The sequence below is a fragment of the Misgurnus anguillicaudatus genome, chromosome 7, assembly GCF_027580225.2.
Source record: "Misgurnus anguillicaudatus chromosome 7, ASM2758022v2, whole genome shotgun sequence".
Taxonomy (NCBI): Eukaryota; Metazoa; Chordata; class Actinopteri; order Cypriniformes; family Cobitidae; genus Misgurnus; species Misgurnus anguillicaudatus.
In genome coordinates this window covers 2,601,755-2,623,915 of record NC_073343.2, presented here as the reverse complement: position 1 = coordinate 2,623,915, position 22,161 = coordinate 2,601,755, and the positions used below count along the sequence as shown (strand labels likewise).

Below are 22,161 nucleotides of genomic sequence, written 5' to 3'. Positions count from 1 at the left end.
AAATGTGGTATAATAATTTGTTGAACAAATATGAAAGTATTTATTTACTAGAGTAAATTGATGTAAAATTCATAGATATATTGTTTTTAACCTCCTACACACTACAGTATTTATTACAGTTGATCAATTCACCAGTTTTACTGTAATATCATACATTACTACAATTTCCGCACTGTATAGTTAATGGTACAGTATACCTCTGTATTTTGCACGTGGGAATGTCCACGGTTGCACATTACAACATGCTTGACGGTGACGTGTGACCTAACTAATAGACAGCTGAGTAATGTCTGACGAATGCATGACGCAACGGTTTTTTTTGCACAGTACTTTTATTTTTTATATTTTCACAATGCTTTATTCATGTTTGTGCATATTTACATAGTACCAGTCGAAAGTTTGGGCACACCTACCCATCCCCAACCCCCATAACGGACCGACAATAAAAGCTATCACATATTTAAATTCTTCAAAGTAGCCACCTTTTACTCTCTCAAGCCAACACAATGAGATGCTTGATGAAAAGTATTGTTTAGTAAAGAAAATTCTGTAAAAAGTGCTTATGTAAGCACATTTTATATTTGTGTACTGGAGCATATATGCTTTTATATTAATGCGTTTTCAAGATCATGAGAAGCACATTTGGTTAAACAAGTCCAAACATGCATGGGGTAATTATAAAATTCATAAAATATTTAACAAAAAACTTAATACCAACTGGAACTAATACAGTGTTCAAAGCCTAAAATATTCACAACTACACAAAGTTTAAAAGGTACACAGCAGTCAACCTGTGAGAAAAGCTTTAACACCCAAATTAAGAAAGAATCCAAAATGATGCAAGTAATTTCGCAATACTGGGTTTCATTAGAAAAAGGAAAGGGTTTCTTTTGGGTGATGGTGCTGATCCATTCACCTCATCGTCTGGTGGGTGTGTGTAAAAATGGAGATTTGGGACCCTTGATGTCCTTGCTTATGGAATAGGCCTATGTTGCATTTCAGTTGGTGACCTCCTGAACAGTGATATCTGTCAGAACAGGAGTGGCCAGGACATATGGCTTCATCCCCTGAGGGGCTTCACTGTCCATCATTTAGACTGAAATGTTGCATAAGGATTTAGCTTTGTCTCTCAGTGAGTTTCTATCGCCAGCAGCATTTCCTCAAGGCAGAACGCTTCTTGTTTGTTTTTTCTATGGGTTCTGAAAGACGAGTTTTGAGATGGAGAGCTGCAGTCTTGTTTCCACCACTGAATGTGTATTTATATGTGTTGTGGTGTTACTATAATCCGTAATGCTATTTCAGTCACCTGAATTAAAACAAATGAGAGAGTAAGTTTACTGAAACGTAACCCATATAAAGGTTTCACCAAAACCTGAAAATATCAAGGATTTCTTCCTAGAAATAATGATTAGTTAGCTTAAATTTGCTCATGGTGAGGGTAATTTCAATTATTTAATCAAATCAATCTTATCCAGTTATCATATAAGTTATATACATGATATAACACTATAAAAGTGTACACCCAGGTAAAAATAAAGTATATTTGAATGTATTATTAAATACCAGCTATTACATTTGTAGTAAATTGTTATTTTTCTGCTAAATAAAAGTGTAAAGTTATACACTACAGATATTTTATATAAAAGTATAGTTTAACTTCGGTAGTAGGCCTACCTTAAAAGTATCTTAAAGGAAAACACCACCGGTTTTCCATATTTTACCATGTTCTTACCTCAACCTAGACAAATTAATACATATCTATCCTTATTCAATGCATGCACTTAATCTTTGTACAGCACATCGTGAATGTGTTAGCATTTAGCCCAGCCCCATTCATTCCCTAGGATCCAAACAGGGATGAATTTAGAAGCTACCAAGCACTTCCATGTTTTCTCCACTCAAAGACTGCCACATGAGTAGCTCCACGAGCAAGTATGGTGGCACAAAATAAAACGTGGTGATTTTTATATGGATAAAAAATGAGAACTATATTGTATAGCGGAAGAGCACTTAGTTTTTGCAGCATTTCGACCTTGTGCGCAGCAATATTGATGGAGTAGTCAGAAGTGATAACGTTACTGCGCGCCAAGGTCGAAGTGCTGCAAACCAAGTGCTCCTCCGCCACACAACACAACTCTCACTCTTTATCAACTCAAAAAAGGTTTTATTTCGTGCAACCATACCCACTCGTGTAACCACTCATGCAACAGTCCCTAAACAGGGAAAACATGGAAGCGCTTGGTGGCTGCTGTGTTTGGATCCTAAGGAATGAATGGTGCTAGGCCAAATGCCAACACACTCTCAACACGCTGCACAAAGATTAAGTGCACGCACTGAAAAAAATAGATATGTATCAATTCGTCCAAGTTAAGGGAAGAACATAGCAAAATACCGAAAAACTGTGGTGTTTTCCTTTATATACCGCTTAAACAGATTTTTTTTGTATTAATATAAATGGTGCCTCAAATAGCACAATTGAGTACACTTAGATGTTTTTAAGTTTATCTTATAATAAAGACTAAGTTTGTATATTAAGTAAACAATTATGAATATAGTACACTGACTACACTCTCAGATTAAAAGGTAAAAAAATTGTCCCTTGGTGGTACCATTTCAAAAAGTATACTTTTGTACCTAAAACGTGCATATTGGGACCTCAAAGTACATCTCTGTACAAAATGGTACATATTAGGACCTTTCTAAAAGGTACTGTCCCAATGACAACCTTTGTACCTGAGAGTGTATTTACTAAGTGTACTCAAATAAAGTGTATTTTTGTGCACTTTTTTACCTGGGTATGGAGAAAACAGAAATTCCCTTGAATATAAACTACATTTTAAACTAAAACAAGATCATTCAAAGTGCTTACACTTCATTAGATACCCTGAAGTGTTACTGAACCATCAGCGTTGCCGTTCATATAAGTCGAATCTGTAAAGCATAAATTTTTCATGCATTTTCATTATATATATATATATAATGTCAAATTGTACATTACATTTCTCATATATAAAATGACACTACAAGATGTTCTAATATTCAGTCAAAATCTTTCAAAGTAGTTGGCTCGTCAATTTTATTGACATCCTCATGAAAGAGGAACTTCTCTAGTTGTTTTTCAATAACAATGGATAGAGATACCTCGAATGAGAGTGTGACTTCTCCAGGCTTTGTAGGGGAGTCCTTCTGGAGAGATTTCCAAGTTACCTTCAAGGACAAGATTAAAGTGCATCTGCTGAGTCGATTTGTCAAATGTTGATAGCGTGGCAATCAGATAAACAGAGCTTTTCAAAATAAATTTATTGACAACTCAGTTTACCGATTTCATCACTGGTGATTTCATTAGCAGCGGGGTTTTGGCTGCCCCCTTCTCCCTTTGTTGCCTATTTAGGTGACAAGTACACACATTATCACACCCACAGTTTACATATATATATTTATAGGATGGGGGGGAATGGAAAGAGAGAGAGGGAGGGAGAGAAAGAGAGACTATTTTGACTTTTTTTTGTTTATGCAAATGTTTTAATTTTTTTACTCACCACTCTAACAAGATTTGATGAATTTTGAGTGGGTGCCTTTTGCTCCAACTCAAATGAATGTCTGCAAAGAGGAAATTAGAAATTTTGATCAATGGCCAGTGAATGTAGTTTAAAAATACACTCATTGATATCATTGCTTATACAATTTGTGGTACTTAACAATAATTATTTTCAATGCAAACGTAATAAGACACAAAGCATATCCCACACATCTATCATACACTGGATTCGTTCCTGCCATCTGGTGGTTGAGAAGATAACTGCAATTAAGGGTCAATGGTCAAATATACAGTACGTGTGATGTATCATTCATACATTTCATAAATAAGCTATAAAGAAAGCTGTTGTCAGTGCCACTAAATATTCTGTTAATAGGTTTCCACGTTTAAAGGCCCATTTAAAGGTCAACATTTACATTATTATTAAATAGACTATTTGAATAAAAGCTTTCTTTCATTTGCTATCAAGCATTTTGTTATAATAGCAACGTACACATTTTATTTGGTGCATTTAATTACCTTATTCAATTGTGTAAGTGTATCAAAAGCGTATTTTGCTAGAGTGCTTCTATTTTGTTGAGGTAATTTAAACAAATATTCAGATTTTTCTCTTCTTCTCTATGATAAATGTTTGACAAGGTTGATAGACGGTTTTAGGAGTAACAACATAAAAAAAGTGGTCAACACGAAACTTCCGTAGGAATAAATAACAACAAAGTACTTTAAACGTAGTTTATTTATACAACAAGCAAAATAAACAACACATAGCTAGGAAACAATTTATTTATATTTTCGGCAAGGTATTTGTTCAAGAGTTTAGTTTAGCAACTAGTCAGACCGTTAAAAAAACCCTGAAACCGGAAGTATACCAGACGCGTATCGCGGTACCGCACGTGCATCCGATGAAACCGTCTATACTTTTCAAAGCAGTTATATTGGTTATCATGAATTAACTACAGTAAGCAATACCTCTACATCATTTTTTTAAATTAATGTCAGATAAATTTTTTTTTAAAACTAAACATTTTATCTGTAACATTAGGTACAGTAATGCAAAATGATCTAGCATAAACTAGCACGCGCGTCCGATGAAACCGTCTATACTTTTCAAAGCAGTTATATTGGTTATCATGAATTAACTACAGTAAGCAATACCTCTACATAATTTTTTTAAATTAATGTCAGATTAATTTTTTTTTAAACTAAACATTTTATCTGTAACATTAGGTACAGTAATGCAAAATGATCTAGCATAAACTATAACATTAACACATATAAATAATATATAGCTCATTTATGTTAGCTAATGAATGAACTAGTATTAATAATAAATTCTATTAGTATTAATAATAAATTCTATTAGCTAAAATACAACATATACAAGGACTGTTTATGTCCTTTATACCTTATCTTATGTTAACTACAGTACGAGTTATGTGTAAGATAGTAAAAAGGCCACATTCCCACTTCATTCCTCACATTTCTGTAGTGGAAAAACCTGACGGTGCCGTCCTGGAATGCACCTTACAGCATTTATGATTGTGACACACTGTATACCCACAGGACATGCATGGTTGCCTCTTTTCATCGGACTTTATCTTTTAAGGCACGCTTTTGTCTCCAAAATATCTCAGAAAAGGTCAAAGTCATATAACCCTTAAAAGGTCACCCAGCGAAACTTACTTCTGACAGGTCGTGCACATAAGGAGGAGGGCGATGCTAAGGATGAAGACGATGAGGATGGAGAGGAATGCAGCCTCTGGTTGCTCCGTGAGTGCCAAGCCCATCAGCTCTGTGCTGATTGGTGCCATGATTCAAATCCTATACAGGTGAACAGATAAACCAGCTGCTATTAAAATGATGTACGCAATAATTGTTTATAATGATGTTAAAATCACTTGAGAGCTCAAAGCTACTATGAGCATAGCAATCAAATCTGAATACATTATTTCAATTACAATTATCAATATTAAACAGATAGACACAATGCACACCTGCAATACATTACAAGTCATTTTTGGTTATTATTTTGTTATTATGTGGTCAGAAAATGATATTTGTCACACCAGCAGACCATTGTCACGCCTTACATCTGATGTCTGTTGAGCTTATTATTTTTATTAAAGCTTTAGCTGGGACAATTTCTGTAATTGAGGGCAATTAATCATAAGCCATGTATCACTTTTTATGACCATGATCTTTTGCTGAATAAAAAATAAATTTAACCATACACTGCTAGAAAAAGTCAAGAATGGTCACTGGGGCGGTACCCTTTCAAAAATTATACCTTATATAGAGTTCATATTCGTACCTCAGAGGTACACATTGATACCAAAGAGTGCATATTGGTACCTCATATCTGTACCTAAATTGTACATATTATGACTCTTTTAAAAGGTACTGCCCCAAGTACAGCAGGGGACAGTTTTTTTTATTTCTGACATTGTACAACTATATTCTTCATTTTTCTTCTTCACTGTAAAAAATCTCTTTAGAAATGACAGTATTACTGGCAGCTGTTTGCATTTAACACTGGTTATAATAAAACTAAAACAGCCTCATGCAAAGCATTCTGGAAACCAAAATCTGAAGGAAAAAAACTGAAAAAGGATGATGAGGATTTCTGGTTCCCAGAATGCTTTGCATAAGGGTGTTATTTTATAATTTTATTCTGTAAAGACAAAGACTTGTCAGTGTTTAATGTTCATTTAACAAACTGTTGCCAATAAATAACATAAATTTAAATCTACAGTAAGTTACTGGCTGCAAAAACAGCTGCAAATTTACAGCCAATCTTTTAAAGATAAAAATGAGAAGAAAAATAAATGAATAACATTCACACGTAGCAATGCAAAATAAAAAATGTGTTTACAATCATTAAGGGTTATGCAACCTCACCCCACAGCCGAAATGCATATTTAAAACTGGTTCTCAGAACAAAACCTCTAGATCCACCAGGTGTTTATTCAAGACTTTACATCTCCTAGTTTCACTCTTCTTTTAATATGCAACTAAATAATGCAAATATGAGACTAATAAAACTTTTGAGATAGTTTTTTTTTTCAAACTAACAAAATATTTCATATATATAAAATGAATGACAATTTAGGTTGCTATAACAGTGTTCACCCTAATAATGAAAATCTCCATGAAGAACGCTATAAATAAGATGTAAAATGTCAAATATATAAAATTAAGAGGTCTTTAACTCACTTTCCTAGATGTGCAGATCCCGAACCAATCCTGAACGACGTGAGATAAACAGAAAGTACCTTTATAGTGTTTATAATGACTATATTCTTCTTTGAAGTATTCAGACGCAGTCCCTATAGCTCTGCTTCACTCTTTAACCCACATGTGGACACAGACTGAGAAGAGATACGCATCCACCAGCTTACTTCAGCGCAGTATTGACTCATGACGTGACCTTCTGACAGAAGAATAAAGCTTTGTCAAGCCCAATTTCCTCATTCCTTCACCTGTCTTCATACCTCTGCACTCCCTCAGACGGTCAATCACTCATTCGACAGCTTTACACCATCATCTCACGCCCAGATTGACTTACAGATAGCTTACAGATTATTACAGTTATTAACTTAAAATGTTTCTATGTCATTTCATTACATAAACACAAAATGTTCCAACCTGCTGTAGATGTGTTGCATTGACTTACCTGCTTATGATCAATAATGCAGTGCTTTAAGTGGCCCAAAAGAGGTGCCGGTACTCTATTTTTTTTTTTTTTTTGCTGACTCGACTCCTATATTGAAGGGGTTTTATATTTAGCAGTCAACAGACGACCTTGTAAAAAATAATTAATCCTTTTATAAATTTGTGGATTTGCTTGCATAGCTACTGAACATAAATAAAATGTGCAAAAGGATTTTGAAAAAATACCATTAGAAAGAGCTACTGTAGAAAGAGTTTTTGAACATAAATAAAATGTGCAAAAGGTAGATATGTGAGTAAAATTTTCAGCATGGTTAAATGCTAAAACTAGTGGTTCAGATAGAAAGTTTGAAAAAAAACTTTAAAATGACACCAAGACCATGTCTATGGGGTCAAGAATAACAAAATACTGGCCATTTGAAACTCTAATTAAAGTCATTTATTTTGTCCCATTGTTTTCCATTTTGCGGGTGGTAAAACTACTGTGCACGTCCTTCAAATGGCTTGGTGGGATGTCAGCGAGTCCTCTGATTCTGACGGCGTTCTTTTACTACTCAGAGTCTAAAACAAGGAGGGCATATTACATGTTCATTGTATTTTCATTTTAACCGAGCATCTATGGTTGCGCGTTTCACACACAAACACACACCTCTCCAGAGCATGTTGACACTGACTGAAGGACGCATGCGCTTTTAACTTGTAAACGCAAGGGTGTATGGGTAATGTAGTCTCTGCTCTCGGTGGAACGAATTAGGAAGCGTACATTAAGGGCGCTCTGAAAAGTGGCAGCGCAGCCAAATGATTAAATTAAACCTCTGATTTTTAAACAGATGAGCGTTCCGGTACGCTAAAAGCACGTTCTGGGCGCACGTAGAGGTGGTGGTACGCTCAAGAGCTATTTTTAGAAGTGGCGGTACTGAGTACCGGGGCGTTCCGGCCCACTTAAAGCACTGCAATAATGTTTATTTAAGTATACTGCGTGTACACTGTCAGTAAAAATGGTCAAAATATTTACCCCATACTGTATGTCACTGGGGCTGTACCCTTTCAAAAACTATAACTTTGCACCTAAAAAGTACCTTAAAGGGACATTCAAGATCGGCTGAATGGATTGCAAAATGGTACAAATCTAATATTTAACTCTAGGGGAGCTGGAAGATGAGCATGTTTTCAAGGAATGTGGAGTGTCCCTTTAAAAGTACATATTACTATCTCAAAGGAACATATTGGTACCAAATGTATACATATCGTAGAAGTAGTACTGAAGCTAAATGAAAATTAAACGGAAGCACGTAGGAGGCAGAGCCAGGCTAACAAATTAGGGCCTTTTTAAAGAGTATACTGCCCCAGTGACAGCTGGAGTACACATTTTGACATTTATTATGACATTTCACAAATAAGCGTGGCCAAAAATCTTCATATAGGAAAGACATGGTTTAGTTGTCACACAAGGAAGTGGTATAAAGTACAAAGAAGGGCCATATTTTTCCAATCTTTAAGATTGAGACCAGTGGCCGGTTGCATAAAACTTAAAGACTAGTCTTTAAAGTTAGTCATGAATTTTTTTCTTCAAGACTGATCATAACTGTTTTAAGTATGTTACATAGAAAGGTAGATTGGTCTAATTTAAATCCAAATAATAAGACTGATTATAGCCCTAACTAATTGCTAGTTAGTCAGAATCATTCTTAAGACGCAGTCTTAATGTCACGGCTATGTTTATGCAACCGGAAGCATATCATGTACAAGCAGTCCATTATGCCAAAACGTGCCCTAAATACTGAAGTAGATCATTATGGGATGTGCAAAACGTCACATTTCCTGTAGCATCACATGCTATGTCCAGGCAAAGCTTTCTATTAAGCCTAATCTGTGAGTGTATTTTATATTTCTCCAGTCATTTAATCACATGATCAAAGCACATTTTCCTCCCTGATGTAGTGCTATTTCTGGACACTCACATGCAATGTCATGCTTTCATGCACCCCTGCATTTCATGCGCATCGGTCGCCTGGGCAACCGTGCTTGCATCCATCATCTATGCTGCAGGTCTGAGCAACTCTATGGATTTTTAAAGGGAAACACACCCCTAATAAGCACAGCTGTTACCAAACACTACAGATATCTGGGTGTGTTTCTTTTGTTTGAGGAGGAGCTCGTGACGGCATGGCACATGGGCACATTTTGCATATACGGATGGTGACTGAGTTTGCTGGTTGGGCATGTCTGCTTAACGCAAGCCAGCCAGCAAATCAGATTCTCTCATCATTTCCCAGGATGAATTTCTCTCTCTCTCTCTTTTTCTTGCTCTTGCTTGCTCTCTTTGCCAACCAGCCCATTCTCTGTTAGAGATCCACTGATAAGCAGATAGCTGGAGATTTTTTCCCAGATGTTTTACCCATGGGTTTAATCGGTGAGATGCCAGCTCAGCTGAGCCTGGCAGACCGGGAACGGGATTGGAGAGATGCAGGGAGGGTGGCAGAGCTGGGTCTCTCCATCATCTCCGAGAAGGGACCGCGGAAGATGCGCGACCCTCCGAGAAAGCAGAGAGGTTGGTGAACAGCCTTACTGATCCCACAGCATTCATTCCTCTTAAAACTGTAATCCTGTTGTAAGCACGGTTGGGATTTATGTTTTTGTAATATAGCTACATATGGCTTTACTGTATATGTCTCCTAATACCTCTGCTAATATATACTGTGTACAATTTGATTGCACATATGCAGCCCAAAATGCATGTACTATATTTAAGTAGCATATTAGATATGGATATTATGTTACTTCTATTACATTAAGTTCTTAGTAGATATGATGCTTTACTGTTGGCATTTCTACATGAGCTTGTGACGTATTAAGAATGTGTTGTGTGTTGTGTGTATATGCCAGATGGTCTTTTTAAGAGTCTTTCTTCGTTCGAATTATATGGTCAAGTACATAATGGTCCCAATGCTTTAAATAAGCAAGTCTACTTTTAATACCAAATGACTATTCATGCAAGCACATTCTGCTGTTTTGACAGGTGTTGCATACATTACATTAGGACTCTATTAAAGGTTACTGCCCAGTGACAGCTTGGGACAATTTTTTACCATTTTTTTTCTGACAGTGTACATAATGTTTTCCCACTATGGAGTACAAAAGCAGACATTAGACAGAATGTTGGTGATTGACAGCCCTTAATTTGTATGCCCAAATTTATCCTCTTGTGTTCCATTGAAGAATAAAAATGGATATAAATGATTTCATTTTTTTATTCAGATTGTCATTTTGGGATTAACTACCTCTTTAACTCCCTAATTTAACTTTTGTGTTGCTCTTGAGTGCAGTTTACCTTACAGGCTCGGTGTCAGCACATAGTATTCAGTCAGGCGCTGAACATGTTGCAACTGTAAAACAAATGTTGCCTTTGTTGTTGTGTACAGGCCTCAGGCCGTCTTTATTTAAAGAAGAAACACAAAACTGGCAAGACAGGCCTCTTTTTTTTCTTATTGGCCTGTCGGGTTATTATTTCGATTTACAAGACAAACTTCTAATGGTAAGGGAGGCAAACTAAATTTTATTCACAGGTGTTTTAGACCAGGGGTCTTCAAACTTTATGATGGCAAGGATCACCAAATATGATGAAGGGACCCCCTTCCTAAATAATATAAGTATACATTTATATATAAATTATGTATAATAATACATTTTTTGCATAAAGACACATTTAAACATATTTTTTCCAAACTTAAACAATTGGCTATAGTCGAATTTTACAATTAAATTATTTTTTCCAATTTTATTAATCTTTTCCTCTGAAATTTTCTGTGGACCCCCTTACACCTTCTAACTCATATAGGTTAAAGGTGAAAGCCCTAATGTTGTTTGTACTTAAAAAGTCAAGTAATCATGACTAAACATTTCTTTTAATGTTTCATAACTTAACAATATTTGTTTATTAAACTTATTAACTTACAAAAACCATAAACTTTTTAATTTAAAATTACCAGTACCAAATGTTGTGAGGAATACCAATTAAGTTGGGTGAGTTGTTAATAAAATATTTTAGCTTTTTAACTTTTTATAGCATTATTGTTGTTTTTTGTTGTAAATCTGTTTTTGTGATGTCACCGTTCAGGTGATCAGTGTTTGTTTTGGTATACATGCATGACATTCAACCCATTGTATTTCTCTCTATTATAATAAGGATAAATGTGAACAATGTTAATTGCGGGCTTCTGTAGAGAGTTAAGTTTATTCATTGAATAAGTCATGAATTCCTTTCATTACACCTTACAAAGTTAAATGACAATTTAAGTTCAGTCTTTGTGAACAGCAAGTGAACTTAATTGTTTAAGTGCACTGTACAAAGTTCAGTCTATATAGCTACCAAGGTAAGTAAACTTAAAAATAAAAGTTTGGGAGACCCATAACGCAATTGAATTAAGGGAACTAGTTTACTCAAATTAGTTTATTTTTACAGCACTACTATTTATTTCTTTACATGTAAAGAGGGAAAAATCAATGAGTGTAGCTTTAAGCAACGTCATTTTGCGTTTTGCATTTTACCCCATTGGGTTATACAAATGAAGCCCTATAGGGGATGAACTTAAATAACTTATCTTTGGTTGAGTATTAACACCTGAATATGTTTTAAACATTGAGGTCTTCTTTCACAGACAAGACTTAGCTAAAGCCAGGACTAGTTTAAACATATTTGATAAGCATTAGAAAAAGACATTACTAGTGTGTATCTTGAGACAAATAAATGTTACTGGTATAAATTAAAGGGGACATTTCATGAAAATCTGACTTTTCCATGTTTAACTGCTATTACTGGGTCCCCATTGCTTGTATCAACCTAGAAAATGTAAAAAAGATCAACTCAGTAACTTAGTTTTGGTAAACCATTCTCTACAAGCATGTGAAAAAACAGGTCATTGAAATTTGGCTCCCCTTGTGATGTCAGAAGGGGATAATACAGCCCCTTAATCTGCACTATCCAACGACAGCACTGCCATTTAGTGCAGAGATCAGCTCATTTGCATTTAAAAGGACACACCCAAAATGCTCACACCTAAAAGTGGCGATAATAAATTATCTACTATATGGTATTTTGAGCTGAAACTTCATGTACATACTCTGAGGACACTAAAGATTAATTTGACATCTTAAAAAGTCTTATGAAACGTCCTCTTTAAGATTCATATTCAGTTGAGACAGCACAAACATGTGATATAGCCTTAAGCCTTGTCTATGAAAAGACTTATACAGTATGATAATCTAGGGATTAATCTATTAAAAATGATCCCAAGTTTAAAATGCAAGTGTGAAAAGCTCACGAGATATCATGAGTGCCAGAGAGATTTACAAGCAGTAACATTCAATGGAAAGATATGAATAAGCACAGAAACATCTTGTGTGGTTTTTGAAAGCATTCATGTTGTAATGTCGTAGATCATCTCTCATAACCTGCCTATCTGCTTTTCAAACAAGGCGTCTACATGTTTCTGTTACAGAAACATTATAAACGTTTAGCCATTTATATTCATAAATGTGTGGCACACATTGTAATAGCGTTGACTTACTAGATAAGTGCAAAATATATATTTACACAGTATCTTACTGTCTTTTTTAGATCCCAGCTCTGACGTAAAAGCCACAGCCCTGGAACGCAAGAGAAAATCATGTGCTCCTATCCACATCAAATCAGCACACATTATTATCAACAAAAGAAATGCAAACACTGCAGGTCTGAAATATCGATACCACTTGTAATTGTTTCCCTTGCTTAGATACTTCCTCCACATTGCTGCCATGGTTACAATATCAGTGAAGATTTAATCTTTGGTTTAAAATCTCATTTGATAAAATCCTGCTGCTCCTGTTTAACTATTTATATAAGAATGGCTAAATTTATCATATTGAGCACATTGTGACCTTTTACTATTTTACAATTTAGAGTCAGACACACTAAAAGTGGATGAGAGACTGCAACTGGCCCGGGAACGAAGAGAGGCGTATCAAAAACAGCTGGGTATTCAATTTAGCCTAAACATGTCATTTCTCAAAAGAAGTCACTGACTCAAAATAAGCTATTTATTTAATAATTTTTTGGTGTATTGCAGCCCTACGTGAGCGCAGTTGGCTGGCAAGGGAGGAACGTGCCAGAAACTTCTATGAGAAACATCTTGAGGAGCGCAGAAGGAAGCTGGAGGAGCAGCGACAGAAGGAGGAGAGGAGGAGAATGGCAGTCGAGGAGAAACGCAAACAGAGGCTCAAAGAAGAACGAGTGAGTTCATATGAAAGAAAAATCTCAAAGAAATCTCTTATTGATCTCATAAAGGCATTTATTACTGATAATCAGAAATGAAATTTGCTTAAATCTCACACTGTTGTTGACATTTTTGTCATACTCATATCTCAACCCAACCCAGGGCTCCAGACTGCCACCAAAATTTGAGAGTGTGCCACTGAATTTTACATCCAGTCTCACATGTGCGACCAGTAAATTTGACCTTTTTTTCTGATGTGATGTGAATTTGAAACAGCACATTGTACTTTCTGCATCTATGATCAAAGTATGTATTAGTAATATAGTGGAAATTGTAGAAATGTGATTATTTGGTTAACATGTTGATTTACGGTGTGTGCCCCTAAATTTTTTGGTTGCGCCCCTAAAATTTTCAGTTGGGGGCCACTGTGCTCCTAGTGAAAAAAGTTAATCTGGAGCCCTGCAACCTGATCTGAAATGCTTTGAAGATTTAGCAATGATTAAAAACGTACAGATACAGCACAGGATCATGGGAACATGGTTTTTCCTTTCATGTTGTAGGAGCGTTACGAGTCTGTGATGCGAAGGACGATGGAGAAAAGTCAGAAGGCCAAACAGAAACTCGGTCACTGCTCTCGACGGACCGCCAATAGCACCCAAAGCAATAAACGGGGTGAATATCTAGATCTGTAACTATTTCTAAAGCTTCATCTTCAAGCTTGCTGCATGCTCTTTTCTTGTCACTGTTCTCTGTACTTTCTCCTGTCCTCCAGCTAAACGGCGCTCTCTTAGCCAATGGGAGATCGAGCTTGTCAGTCGTCTTCAGACTCCTACTATTTCCTATCTAGCCAGAAGCAGAAGTGCTGTGTGTCTGTCTCGAGACACAGGTACCATTATAAGATGACCAAGCAATGAGGAATTTACCTTTTTCAGATATTTAACCAAGATTGGTTTAGTAAATTCATTACTGTTGTTTTCTTCTTCTCTGGCTCAACTTTCATTTCTTTGCACTCATTTATCTCCATTTATTTTCTGTGTTGTGAAACCAAATCAACCACATTTGTTTAGTTGTTCATGTTTGTCGCCGTTCAGCGTCATGCCATTCTACAAACTCCAGCAATGCACAAAAGGCCCAGGTGCATTGTGGGAAAGAAGTGAAGAGACCGGGCCCAAATGTCACTATCCGCAGAACCGCCAACAGAGAGCTGGTGAGAGATTCTAACTAAATACTCTATATACTGTACATTTAAACGCACTGACCAAAATTATAAACGCAACACTTTTGTTTTTGCCCCCATTGTTCATGAGCTGAACTCAAAAATTTAAGACTTTTTCTATGTACACAAAATGCTTATTTCTCTCAAATATTGTCTAAATCTGTGTTAGTGTGCACTTCTACTTTGCTGAAATAATCCATTAAGATGCTAATTAGACAACATGAGTATTGCACAGGTGTGCCTTAGGCTGGCCACAATAAAAGGCCACACTATAATATGCACAGCACAATGCCACAGATGTCGTAAGTTTTGAGGGAGCATGCAATTGGCAAGCTGACTGCAGGACAGTCCACTAGAGTTGTTGCACGTAAGTTAAATGTACATTTATCTACCATAAACCATCTCCAAAGGCGTTTCAGAGAATCCGCATCTTCACCCTTTCATGATTGTTTAAAAAAAAAACAATTGGTTTGCATAACCAAAGAATTTCTGCACAAACTGTCAGAAACAGTCTCAGGGAAGCTCATCTGCATGCTTGTCGTCCTCATCTGGGTCTCGACCTGACTGTCATCGTAACCGACTTGAGTGTGCAAATGCTCACATTCGATGGCATCTTGCACTTTGGAGAGATGTTATCTTCACGGATGATTCCCTGTTTTCACTGTACAGGGCAGATGGCAGACATTGTGTATAGCGTTGTGTGGGTGAGTGATTTGCTGATGTGAATGTTGTGAATCGAGTAGCCTATGGTGGGGGTTGGGTTATGATATAGGCATGCATATGTTATGGACAACGAACACAGATGCATTTTATTAATGTCATTTTTAATGCACAGAGATACCACGACGAGATCCTGAGGCCCATCACCTCATGTTGCAGCATGATAAGCATGGCCCCCATGTTGCAAAGATCTGTACACAATTCCTGAAAGCTGAAAACATCCCAATTCATGCATGGCAAGCATACTCCCGAACATGTCCCTCATTGGGCATGTTTGGAATGCTTTGGATTGGCGTATAAACAGCGTGTTCCAGTTCCTGCCAATGTCCAGCAACTTCGCATAGCTATTAAAGAGGAGTGGACCAGCATTCCACAGGCCATAATTAACAACCTGATTAAATGTACGCAAAGGAGATGTGTTGCACTGCATGAGCCAAAAGGTGGTCACACCAGATACTGACTGGTTATCGGATCCCCCATCTCAATACAGTAAAACTGCACATTTTAGAGTGGCCTTTCATTGTGGCCAGCCTAAGGCATACCTGCGCAATAATCATGCTGTCTTATCAGCATCTTGATATGCCACACCTGTGAGGTGGATGGATTATCTCGAAAAAGGAGAAGTGCTCACTAACACAGATCTGGACAGATTTGTGAATAATATTTAAGAGAAATGGGCCTTTTGTGTACAAAGAAAAAGTCTTAGATCTTTGAGTTCAGTTCATGAAAAATGAGGGCAAAACAAGAGTGTTGCTTTTATAATTTTGTTCAGTGTAAATATACTAGTCAACGTTTGAAGTGGATCAAAAAAGTTTATCAAAGTTGTCCTAAGACAAGAACGGGTATTAGGGATTGGTTTTATGTAAACTTTTTTGAATGGTTTTGATCCACTTCGAATGTTGACTAGTGTACATGCTGCTGCAAGGAAATAGGAAGAACCTGCAGCAAAACTAGGCAGGTGGTGCTGGGGTAAGAGGTGGGTTAGGAGTAATCCCATGGCATTCTGCATTAAGATGAACCAGGCAAGACGGAATTGAATAGGTCACATTGATAGGACAGTGCATGAAATGACTTTTAGGACTGAATATAATACTGTATATTTTGGAGATAATGTAACATAGTTCTGTTATGTAACAATGCAATGTAAAAATGCTCAGATTTAGTTTGCTGCTCAAAAATTAGAACTGTCGTGTAACATCTGAAAGTGTTTTGCAAAACAGATGTTCATATACACTGGCTTTCAGGTGGCAAAAGGTGGTTTTGAGGAAAAGAACCAGAAGACACAATCTCAAACAATAGCTGAAATCAATCACAAACAGGACAAACATCTGCACGAGAACGCCATACTCTCAACATCAAGGTACTTTTCTGTCTATGGAAAGAATGATGAGTAAAAGCAGTAAGACCTGATTCAGTTCACAGTTTTTAAAATCTTACTGTTATTTTTTTGACTTTTGCACTTCTTTCCCAGTCTGCAGATTAGATCACATCTCAGACATCCTTTACCCAAACAAGATGGTTTGCCTCCACTTTTAGAAGAGGAGGATCTTGAGCAATATGAACTTCAACAAGCTGAAGAGACTACACAATGTCTACAAAGGAGCGATAGACAGGACAAACAACTCCAGCTGAATCCAGCTATGAATCTTCCATACGGTTCTCCGACTCCTAATAGTTAGTAAAGGTCTTCTGTAGAAAAAGAACATGAGGTTTCCTACAACATTTTTTTTCAAAGAGTAACATTAGAGGTCCTGTAATACACACTTTATGTAAATTGCATAGAAAAGTTGTAACCTATAACAGTGCTCTATTTTTGCATTAATAGTCTGATCAATCTTTCTGTGCACATCTGTTTATTTTCAGGACCAAATCAGATTGGTGACGGAGAGCGAATCGGATCCCCAGCTTGGACCACAAACCCTGAGGAAGCCACACGCCTGCTGGCAGAGAAAAGGAAACAAGCGAGACTATTGAAAGAGAAGGAAGAAGAGGAACACAGGCAGAAGTTGGAGATGGAGAGGTACAGACAGACTTTTGTATTCCCATATTGTCATGAATCTTGTCTTTTCAAATGTATCAAGCATTAGTGTTCTGTGGCTTTAAATTGCAACCCAACTCCCAGAACAAGATCTTTAGTTACTTCAATCGCAGTGTAGCTTGTTTTTATCTGACATACACACAAACTTTTAGGAACTTATTTGAGATATCTGATTGTTCTTGAGTGATTTTGTGTGATTCAACTCTATAGGAGGAACAGAGAGGAACTGACCCGGCGAAGAGCTGAAGAGCGAGCCAGGCAAGATGCTGAAGCCTTCAGATTGAAGGAGGAACTGAGGATCAGAGAAGAGAAAAGACTTCAGGCTGAGCAGGAGAACACTCGCAGACAGATGGAAGAGGAAAACAGGCTTCAGCAACAAGTATTTAAATACCATTCCCTATAAAATCATATATTAACCAGATTTTCCCCATTTTATTTAGTTTCTGGTTTATGGTTAATTTAAAATAACTTCAGATTCTAATGTTATTAACTATACAACACTATATAGCTCATATTTTAATCAAGGTACTATTTGTACACACTTTGTTGCTAAATTTATGCGATATAACCCTTATAAATCCCTTGGAGTCAAAATAAGTTTCAAGCCACATTTCTTTAGTTAAAAAATGGTTCCCTTGATCGCAGTGGAATAAGATTTTGTGACTTTTCCAGATTATCTGTCAATATTTATATAAAAAATTGGTCGTAATTTGGTCGTTCTGAAGATTTTTTACAAAAGAGGCCCTTGGGGTTAAAAATGACCCTAATTGAAAATGAATGGGAAATTGTGACAATTTATTTGTCAAAAAACTCAATGCATCCAGAATAAATCCGAAAATGTCAACGCAGAAAAGAAAGCAGTGGCGGCTCGTGACTGCTCATCCGAGGGGGGCTAATTCAAAATAAGTGTACGGAGTGTCATGTGTGTTGCTTGCATTTTCAAAATATGTGTTTGTTGCGTCATGTGAACCATGTGCATCACGTGTTTTGTCAAAATAAGTGCCTGCTGCACACGCGTCAAAACTGTTTATGATAAAAGAGACGCACTCATGTTCACAAAATACATGGAAGACACTCCCTTAACAGTAAACTTTGATTACGCATGAGATTATGTGAGTATCTGGCAAACGCGAGCATCTCTTTTATCATAAACCCTTTCGGCTCGTCTGCAGCAGGCCCTTATTTTGACAAGACACATGATGCACACAGGATCTCTCGATGTGCAGAACACATAAAAAAAATAATACTTTTAAATAATTATTTATTTTTTATGTCCTTTTTAATGTTTATATACATAAATTTACAAAATGTATCACTAAAGTAGTGATGTGAGCAGTTGGCCACATCCAGTGAAATGAATGGGTCTCTATGGGCCTCTGCTGGTCAAAATTATTAATTTCCTAAACTGTAATTCTTTTATGTTTTTTCTCTAATCAGCACATGGCTGAATTCCAAACATAACATCTAGATCAATATCTAAAAACAATTTAAATCAAATTTAGATCATAATTTATGTGAATTTTTCATAAACAATGTATATTTTGCATGCAAGGTAATGGTGTAGTTGAGGAATTTAGTGGTAAACAGGTACAAAAGTACTTTATATACCAAAACATAGCATTAATATATAGATGGGAATTAAAACAAGAGATATTTTTTGAATCATTAAAGATTCCAGATTTTCAAATAGTTGTATCATGGCCAACTATTGTCCAGTCCTAACAAACCATACATCAATGGAAAGCTTATGTATCTAGCTTTGTGCCTTTGTGGTCCAGGCTCACAAATGTCCCAATAATGTTTCTCAGAGAGAAGAAGAAGAAGCACGTCAGAGGGCACAAGTGGAGCAACAGAGACTAGAAAGAGAAATTCGCTTCCAGAGAGAGGAGGTTGAACGCCAAGAGAGAAAGAAGGTACAACTTTATAATATAAAGTGATCTAAAAAATAGCTTGCCACTGTGTGCATCTAGCATACGTATTTATAATGAATTTGACATATCTCCCAATCAGCGCTTAGAGGAAATTATGAAGAGAACCAGAAAGACAGAATCTGAAGATAAGGTGAGACTTGATGATTTAAAATGCATTATCTTCAAAATGTACAAAAGCTTACTGGGGCGGTACTCTTTCAAAAAGTGCACCTTTGTACCCAAAGAGTGCTTATCAGTACTTCAGAGGTATATTGTGGTGCCAGATGTAATGGTACATAATAAGACCTTTTAAAGGGTACCAATCCAGTGACAGCATTTGTACCTTTTTTCGTTTAAAGTGTAGAGGCTCTAAAGAGAAACTCCTCTTCTTGTGTGTTGTAGAGACCTGGATTGGTGAAGGACACATTGTCCAGTGAGAACCTCAAGCCTGTTGTCAGACTACCAGGTCCTGGCAAAACACCAAAGCTGGAGATGAGGGACGAGGAGGACATGCTTCCTACTGTTGCCTTTAAAGAACGCAGATCATTTCGCCCACTGGCCGGCCTGGAGAAGATGCAGGCACATCAGCAAACAGGTATGGTAATTTATCAAATATTACATTATAGAAATCTAAAATGACTGAACCCTAAAAACACCACATGAATTTCACATTTGTCACATATGCAAAAACACATTTGATCCATACGCAGAACTTTGCATTTGTGCTTGGGGGGCACCTACAGGCAAACAAGGGTACTGCAATACTTTGAGATCAGTCAAAAATGGCTAATGGTTTTTAAAGTTGTGCAAATAATTTAAATTTTTTCAGCCTTAAGTTACTCAGTCTACCTACTAAAATTCCAAGAATAGTCAAATAATATTTTAATTTTAAATAATATTTCTATTTTATTAATAGTCAATCATGATTTCCTCTGGTCTGGGGGGCTGTGCCACCCCCCCTGACCCCCCAAACTTCACCTATGATGTGATCACATATTAAAAAGTTTTTAATGTGTACATTTTACACCTCTTAATCCTACCCATACACTTACATGCTACAACAACTTTACTAGGTAGCAGTAAATTACAAGTTTATTGAGGCAAAAATGTGTAATTAAAGGTGCAGTGTGTAATTTTTAGAACATCTTTTGACAGAAATTTAAAATAATATACAAAACTATATTATCAGGGGTGTACAAAGACCTTTCATAATGAACCGTTTATTAACTTAGAACGAGACCTTTTTATCTACATACAAAGAGGGTCCCCTTACATGGAAGCTGCCATTTTGTGCCGCCATTTTTTCTACAGAAGCCCTTAACGTCTCCGACGATGACATGTTTGTCCGGTGGCAGCTACCGTAGCGTCTCTATGTGTTTCAAAAGCAAGGGGTGAGCAGTGGACTACGCCGATGGTTGCAATTCGCAACCTCACCACTAGATGTCGCTAAAATTTACACACTGCACCTTTAAGTTTTATATATGCAGCTGATATGAAAAGGTAATTTTTTTCTTTCTCCTTTAGAGGTTATTTAATCAATGGACCCATCATATGATCTCCATACAGTATGAAGAGCTTCAGAGCAACTTCAGCTTGTCTTTCTAGGAAAATGGCTTCCCATGCACTTTAAAAGTCCTCTATATGTAACAATTCACATTATTCTCTGTGCAGTTCTCTAAAAAACCTAAACACTGCTTGATATGATATGGCGACGCCCTCTGTACATATATAAAATGTTGGTTATATGATTTTGAGATTCACTTGATAAACAATTATAATCCACCACTTAATAACCCACCAAATAAAACTTGAACGTTTCATTTAAATTTTTTACATTTTCATTGTGTCACATTTAAAGGGCAAATATTATGCAAAATACACTTTTACAAGGTGTGTTGATCGTGGACATAAATCCACCCTGTTCATATTTAAAATCCCCAACCAAAGCAGTCTCAGTAGACAGAAATCACAATCTATGAGTTCAAATACTTATTTACAGCTCTATCATACAAATAAATAGTTAAAAAATCATACATTGTGATTTCTAGATTTTTTTTAGGTTATGTCTCTCACAGTGGACATGAACCTATGATGACAATTTTAGACCCCTCCATGATTTCTAAGTGGGAGAACTTGCAAAATAGCAGGGTGTTCAAATACTTATTTTCCTCACTATATATTACATCTTGTAATATTGGGCATAATATGTGTCCTTTAATATGTATTGTTTGGTGTTATGAAGAGGAATGTATTTCTGCTAAAGCAGTAGTCTAAATTTAGTCTAATGGAGATTTTAGTCTTATGTAAGCACATGCACATAGAGTGCTCCCAGCAATTCACCTGCACATCTGTGTACGCATATTTATTTATTTTTGCTGTGCTACAGTAGAAAACCACATTCGGGATCTTTGCAACGCTGCTGTTTGTAATACTCAAGTACTTTTCCATCATAGCTGACCTATGCTTTTGTGTCACAGTTTAATGCCAAAACAGGTGGAGTCATTCATTTCTAGTTTCCATTGCTCATTTTGCACTGCTGCTTTTTAGCCGTTCCAAATAAGGAGATTTCCAGCACTGTTTTTTCATGAACAATATGATAAAGAAACGCTCGGCTGACTTTATGAGCTTTAGTATACCTGCTGACTTTGTGCAATAGAGGCTTATGCACATAATGTGTAAAGATGTAAACATTTGAATTCATTTTTTTTGTATCAGTGTAAGTAAATACATTTCAAAACCAAAGTTGTTGTCTCTGTGTCTGTTGGAAAACTGTGAATGGATCTTTTCATACAGATTTGATGCAATAAAAATTCAAT

At 36.4% G+C, this 22,161-nt stretch overlaps 2 protein-coding genes across 5 annotated transcripts; one reads left to right on the top strand and one right to left on the bottom strand.

Moving 5' to 3' along the window:
- Positions 1-3: 3 nt before the first annotated feature.
- Positions 4-16,965, bottom strand: LOC129417349 (uncharacterized). 2 transcript variants are annotated; one of them, XM_073869274.1, is made up of 7 exons: positions 16,835-16,965; positions 5,222-5,359; positions 3,540-3,600; positions 3,320-3,383; positions 3,142-3,207; positions 2,870-2,931; positions 4-1,306 (listed from the first exon to the last, which is right to left on the bottom strand). In XM_073869274.1, the coding sequence occupies exons 2-6, from the start codon at positions 5,347-5,349 to the stop codon at positions 2,876-2,878; spliced, it is 375 nt and encodes a 124-aa protein (XP_073725375.1). In that variant the 5' UTR covers positions 5,350-5,359; positions 16,835-16,965; the 3' UTR covers positions 4-1,306; positions 2,870-2,875. The 2 variants fall into 2 exon arrangements, with proteins under 2 accessions (XP_073725375.1, XP_055027948.1); XM_055171973.2 differs by lacking the exon at positions 16,835-16,965 and adding an exon at positions 6,752-7,143 and having other exon boundaries at positions 7-1,306.
- Positions 9,362-21,142, top strand: map7a (microtubule-associated protein 7a). Of its 3 annotated transcripts, none has more exons than XM_055171970.2 (15): positions 9,362-9,758; positions 12,825-12,938; positions 13,149-13,223; positions 13,315-13,478; positions 14,022-14,133; positions 14,234-14,347; positions 14,553-14,668; positions 16,642-16,757; positions 16,869-17,071; positions 17,261-17,417; positions 17,646-17,814; positions 19,244-19,348; positions 19,446-19,496; positions 19,748-19,940; positions 20,870-21,142. In XM_055171970.2, exons 1-15 carry the CDS (start codon positions 9,608-9,610, stop codon positions 20,878-20,880), a joined length of 1,851 nt encoding a protein of 616 aa, XP_055027945.2. In that variant the 5' UTR covers positions 9,362-9,607; the 3' UTR covers positions 20,881-21,142. The 3 variants fall into 3 exon arrangements, with proteins under 3 accessions (XP_055027945.2, XP_055027946.2, XP_055027944.2); XM_055171969.2 differs by having other exon boundaries at positions 9,365-9,758; positions 14,529-14,668; XM_055171971.2 differs by lacking the exon at positions 14,234-14,347 and having other exon boundaries at positions 9,364-9,758.
- Positions 21,143-22,161: the final 1,019 nt, after the last annotated feature.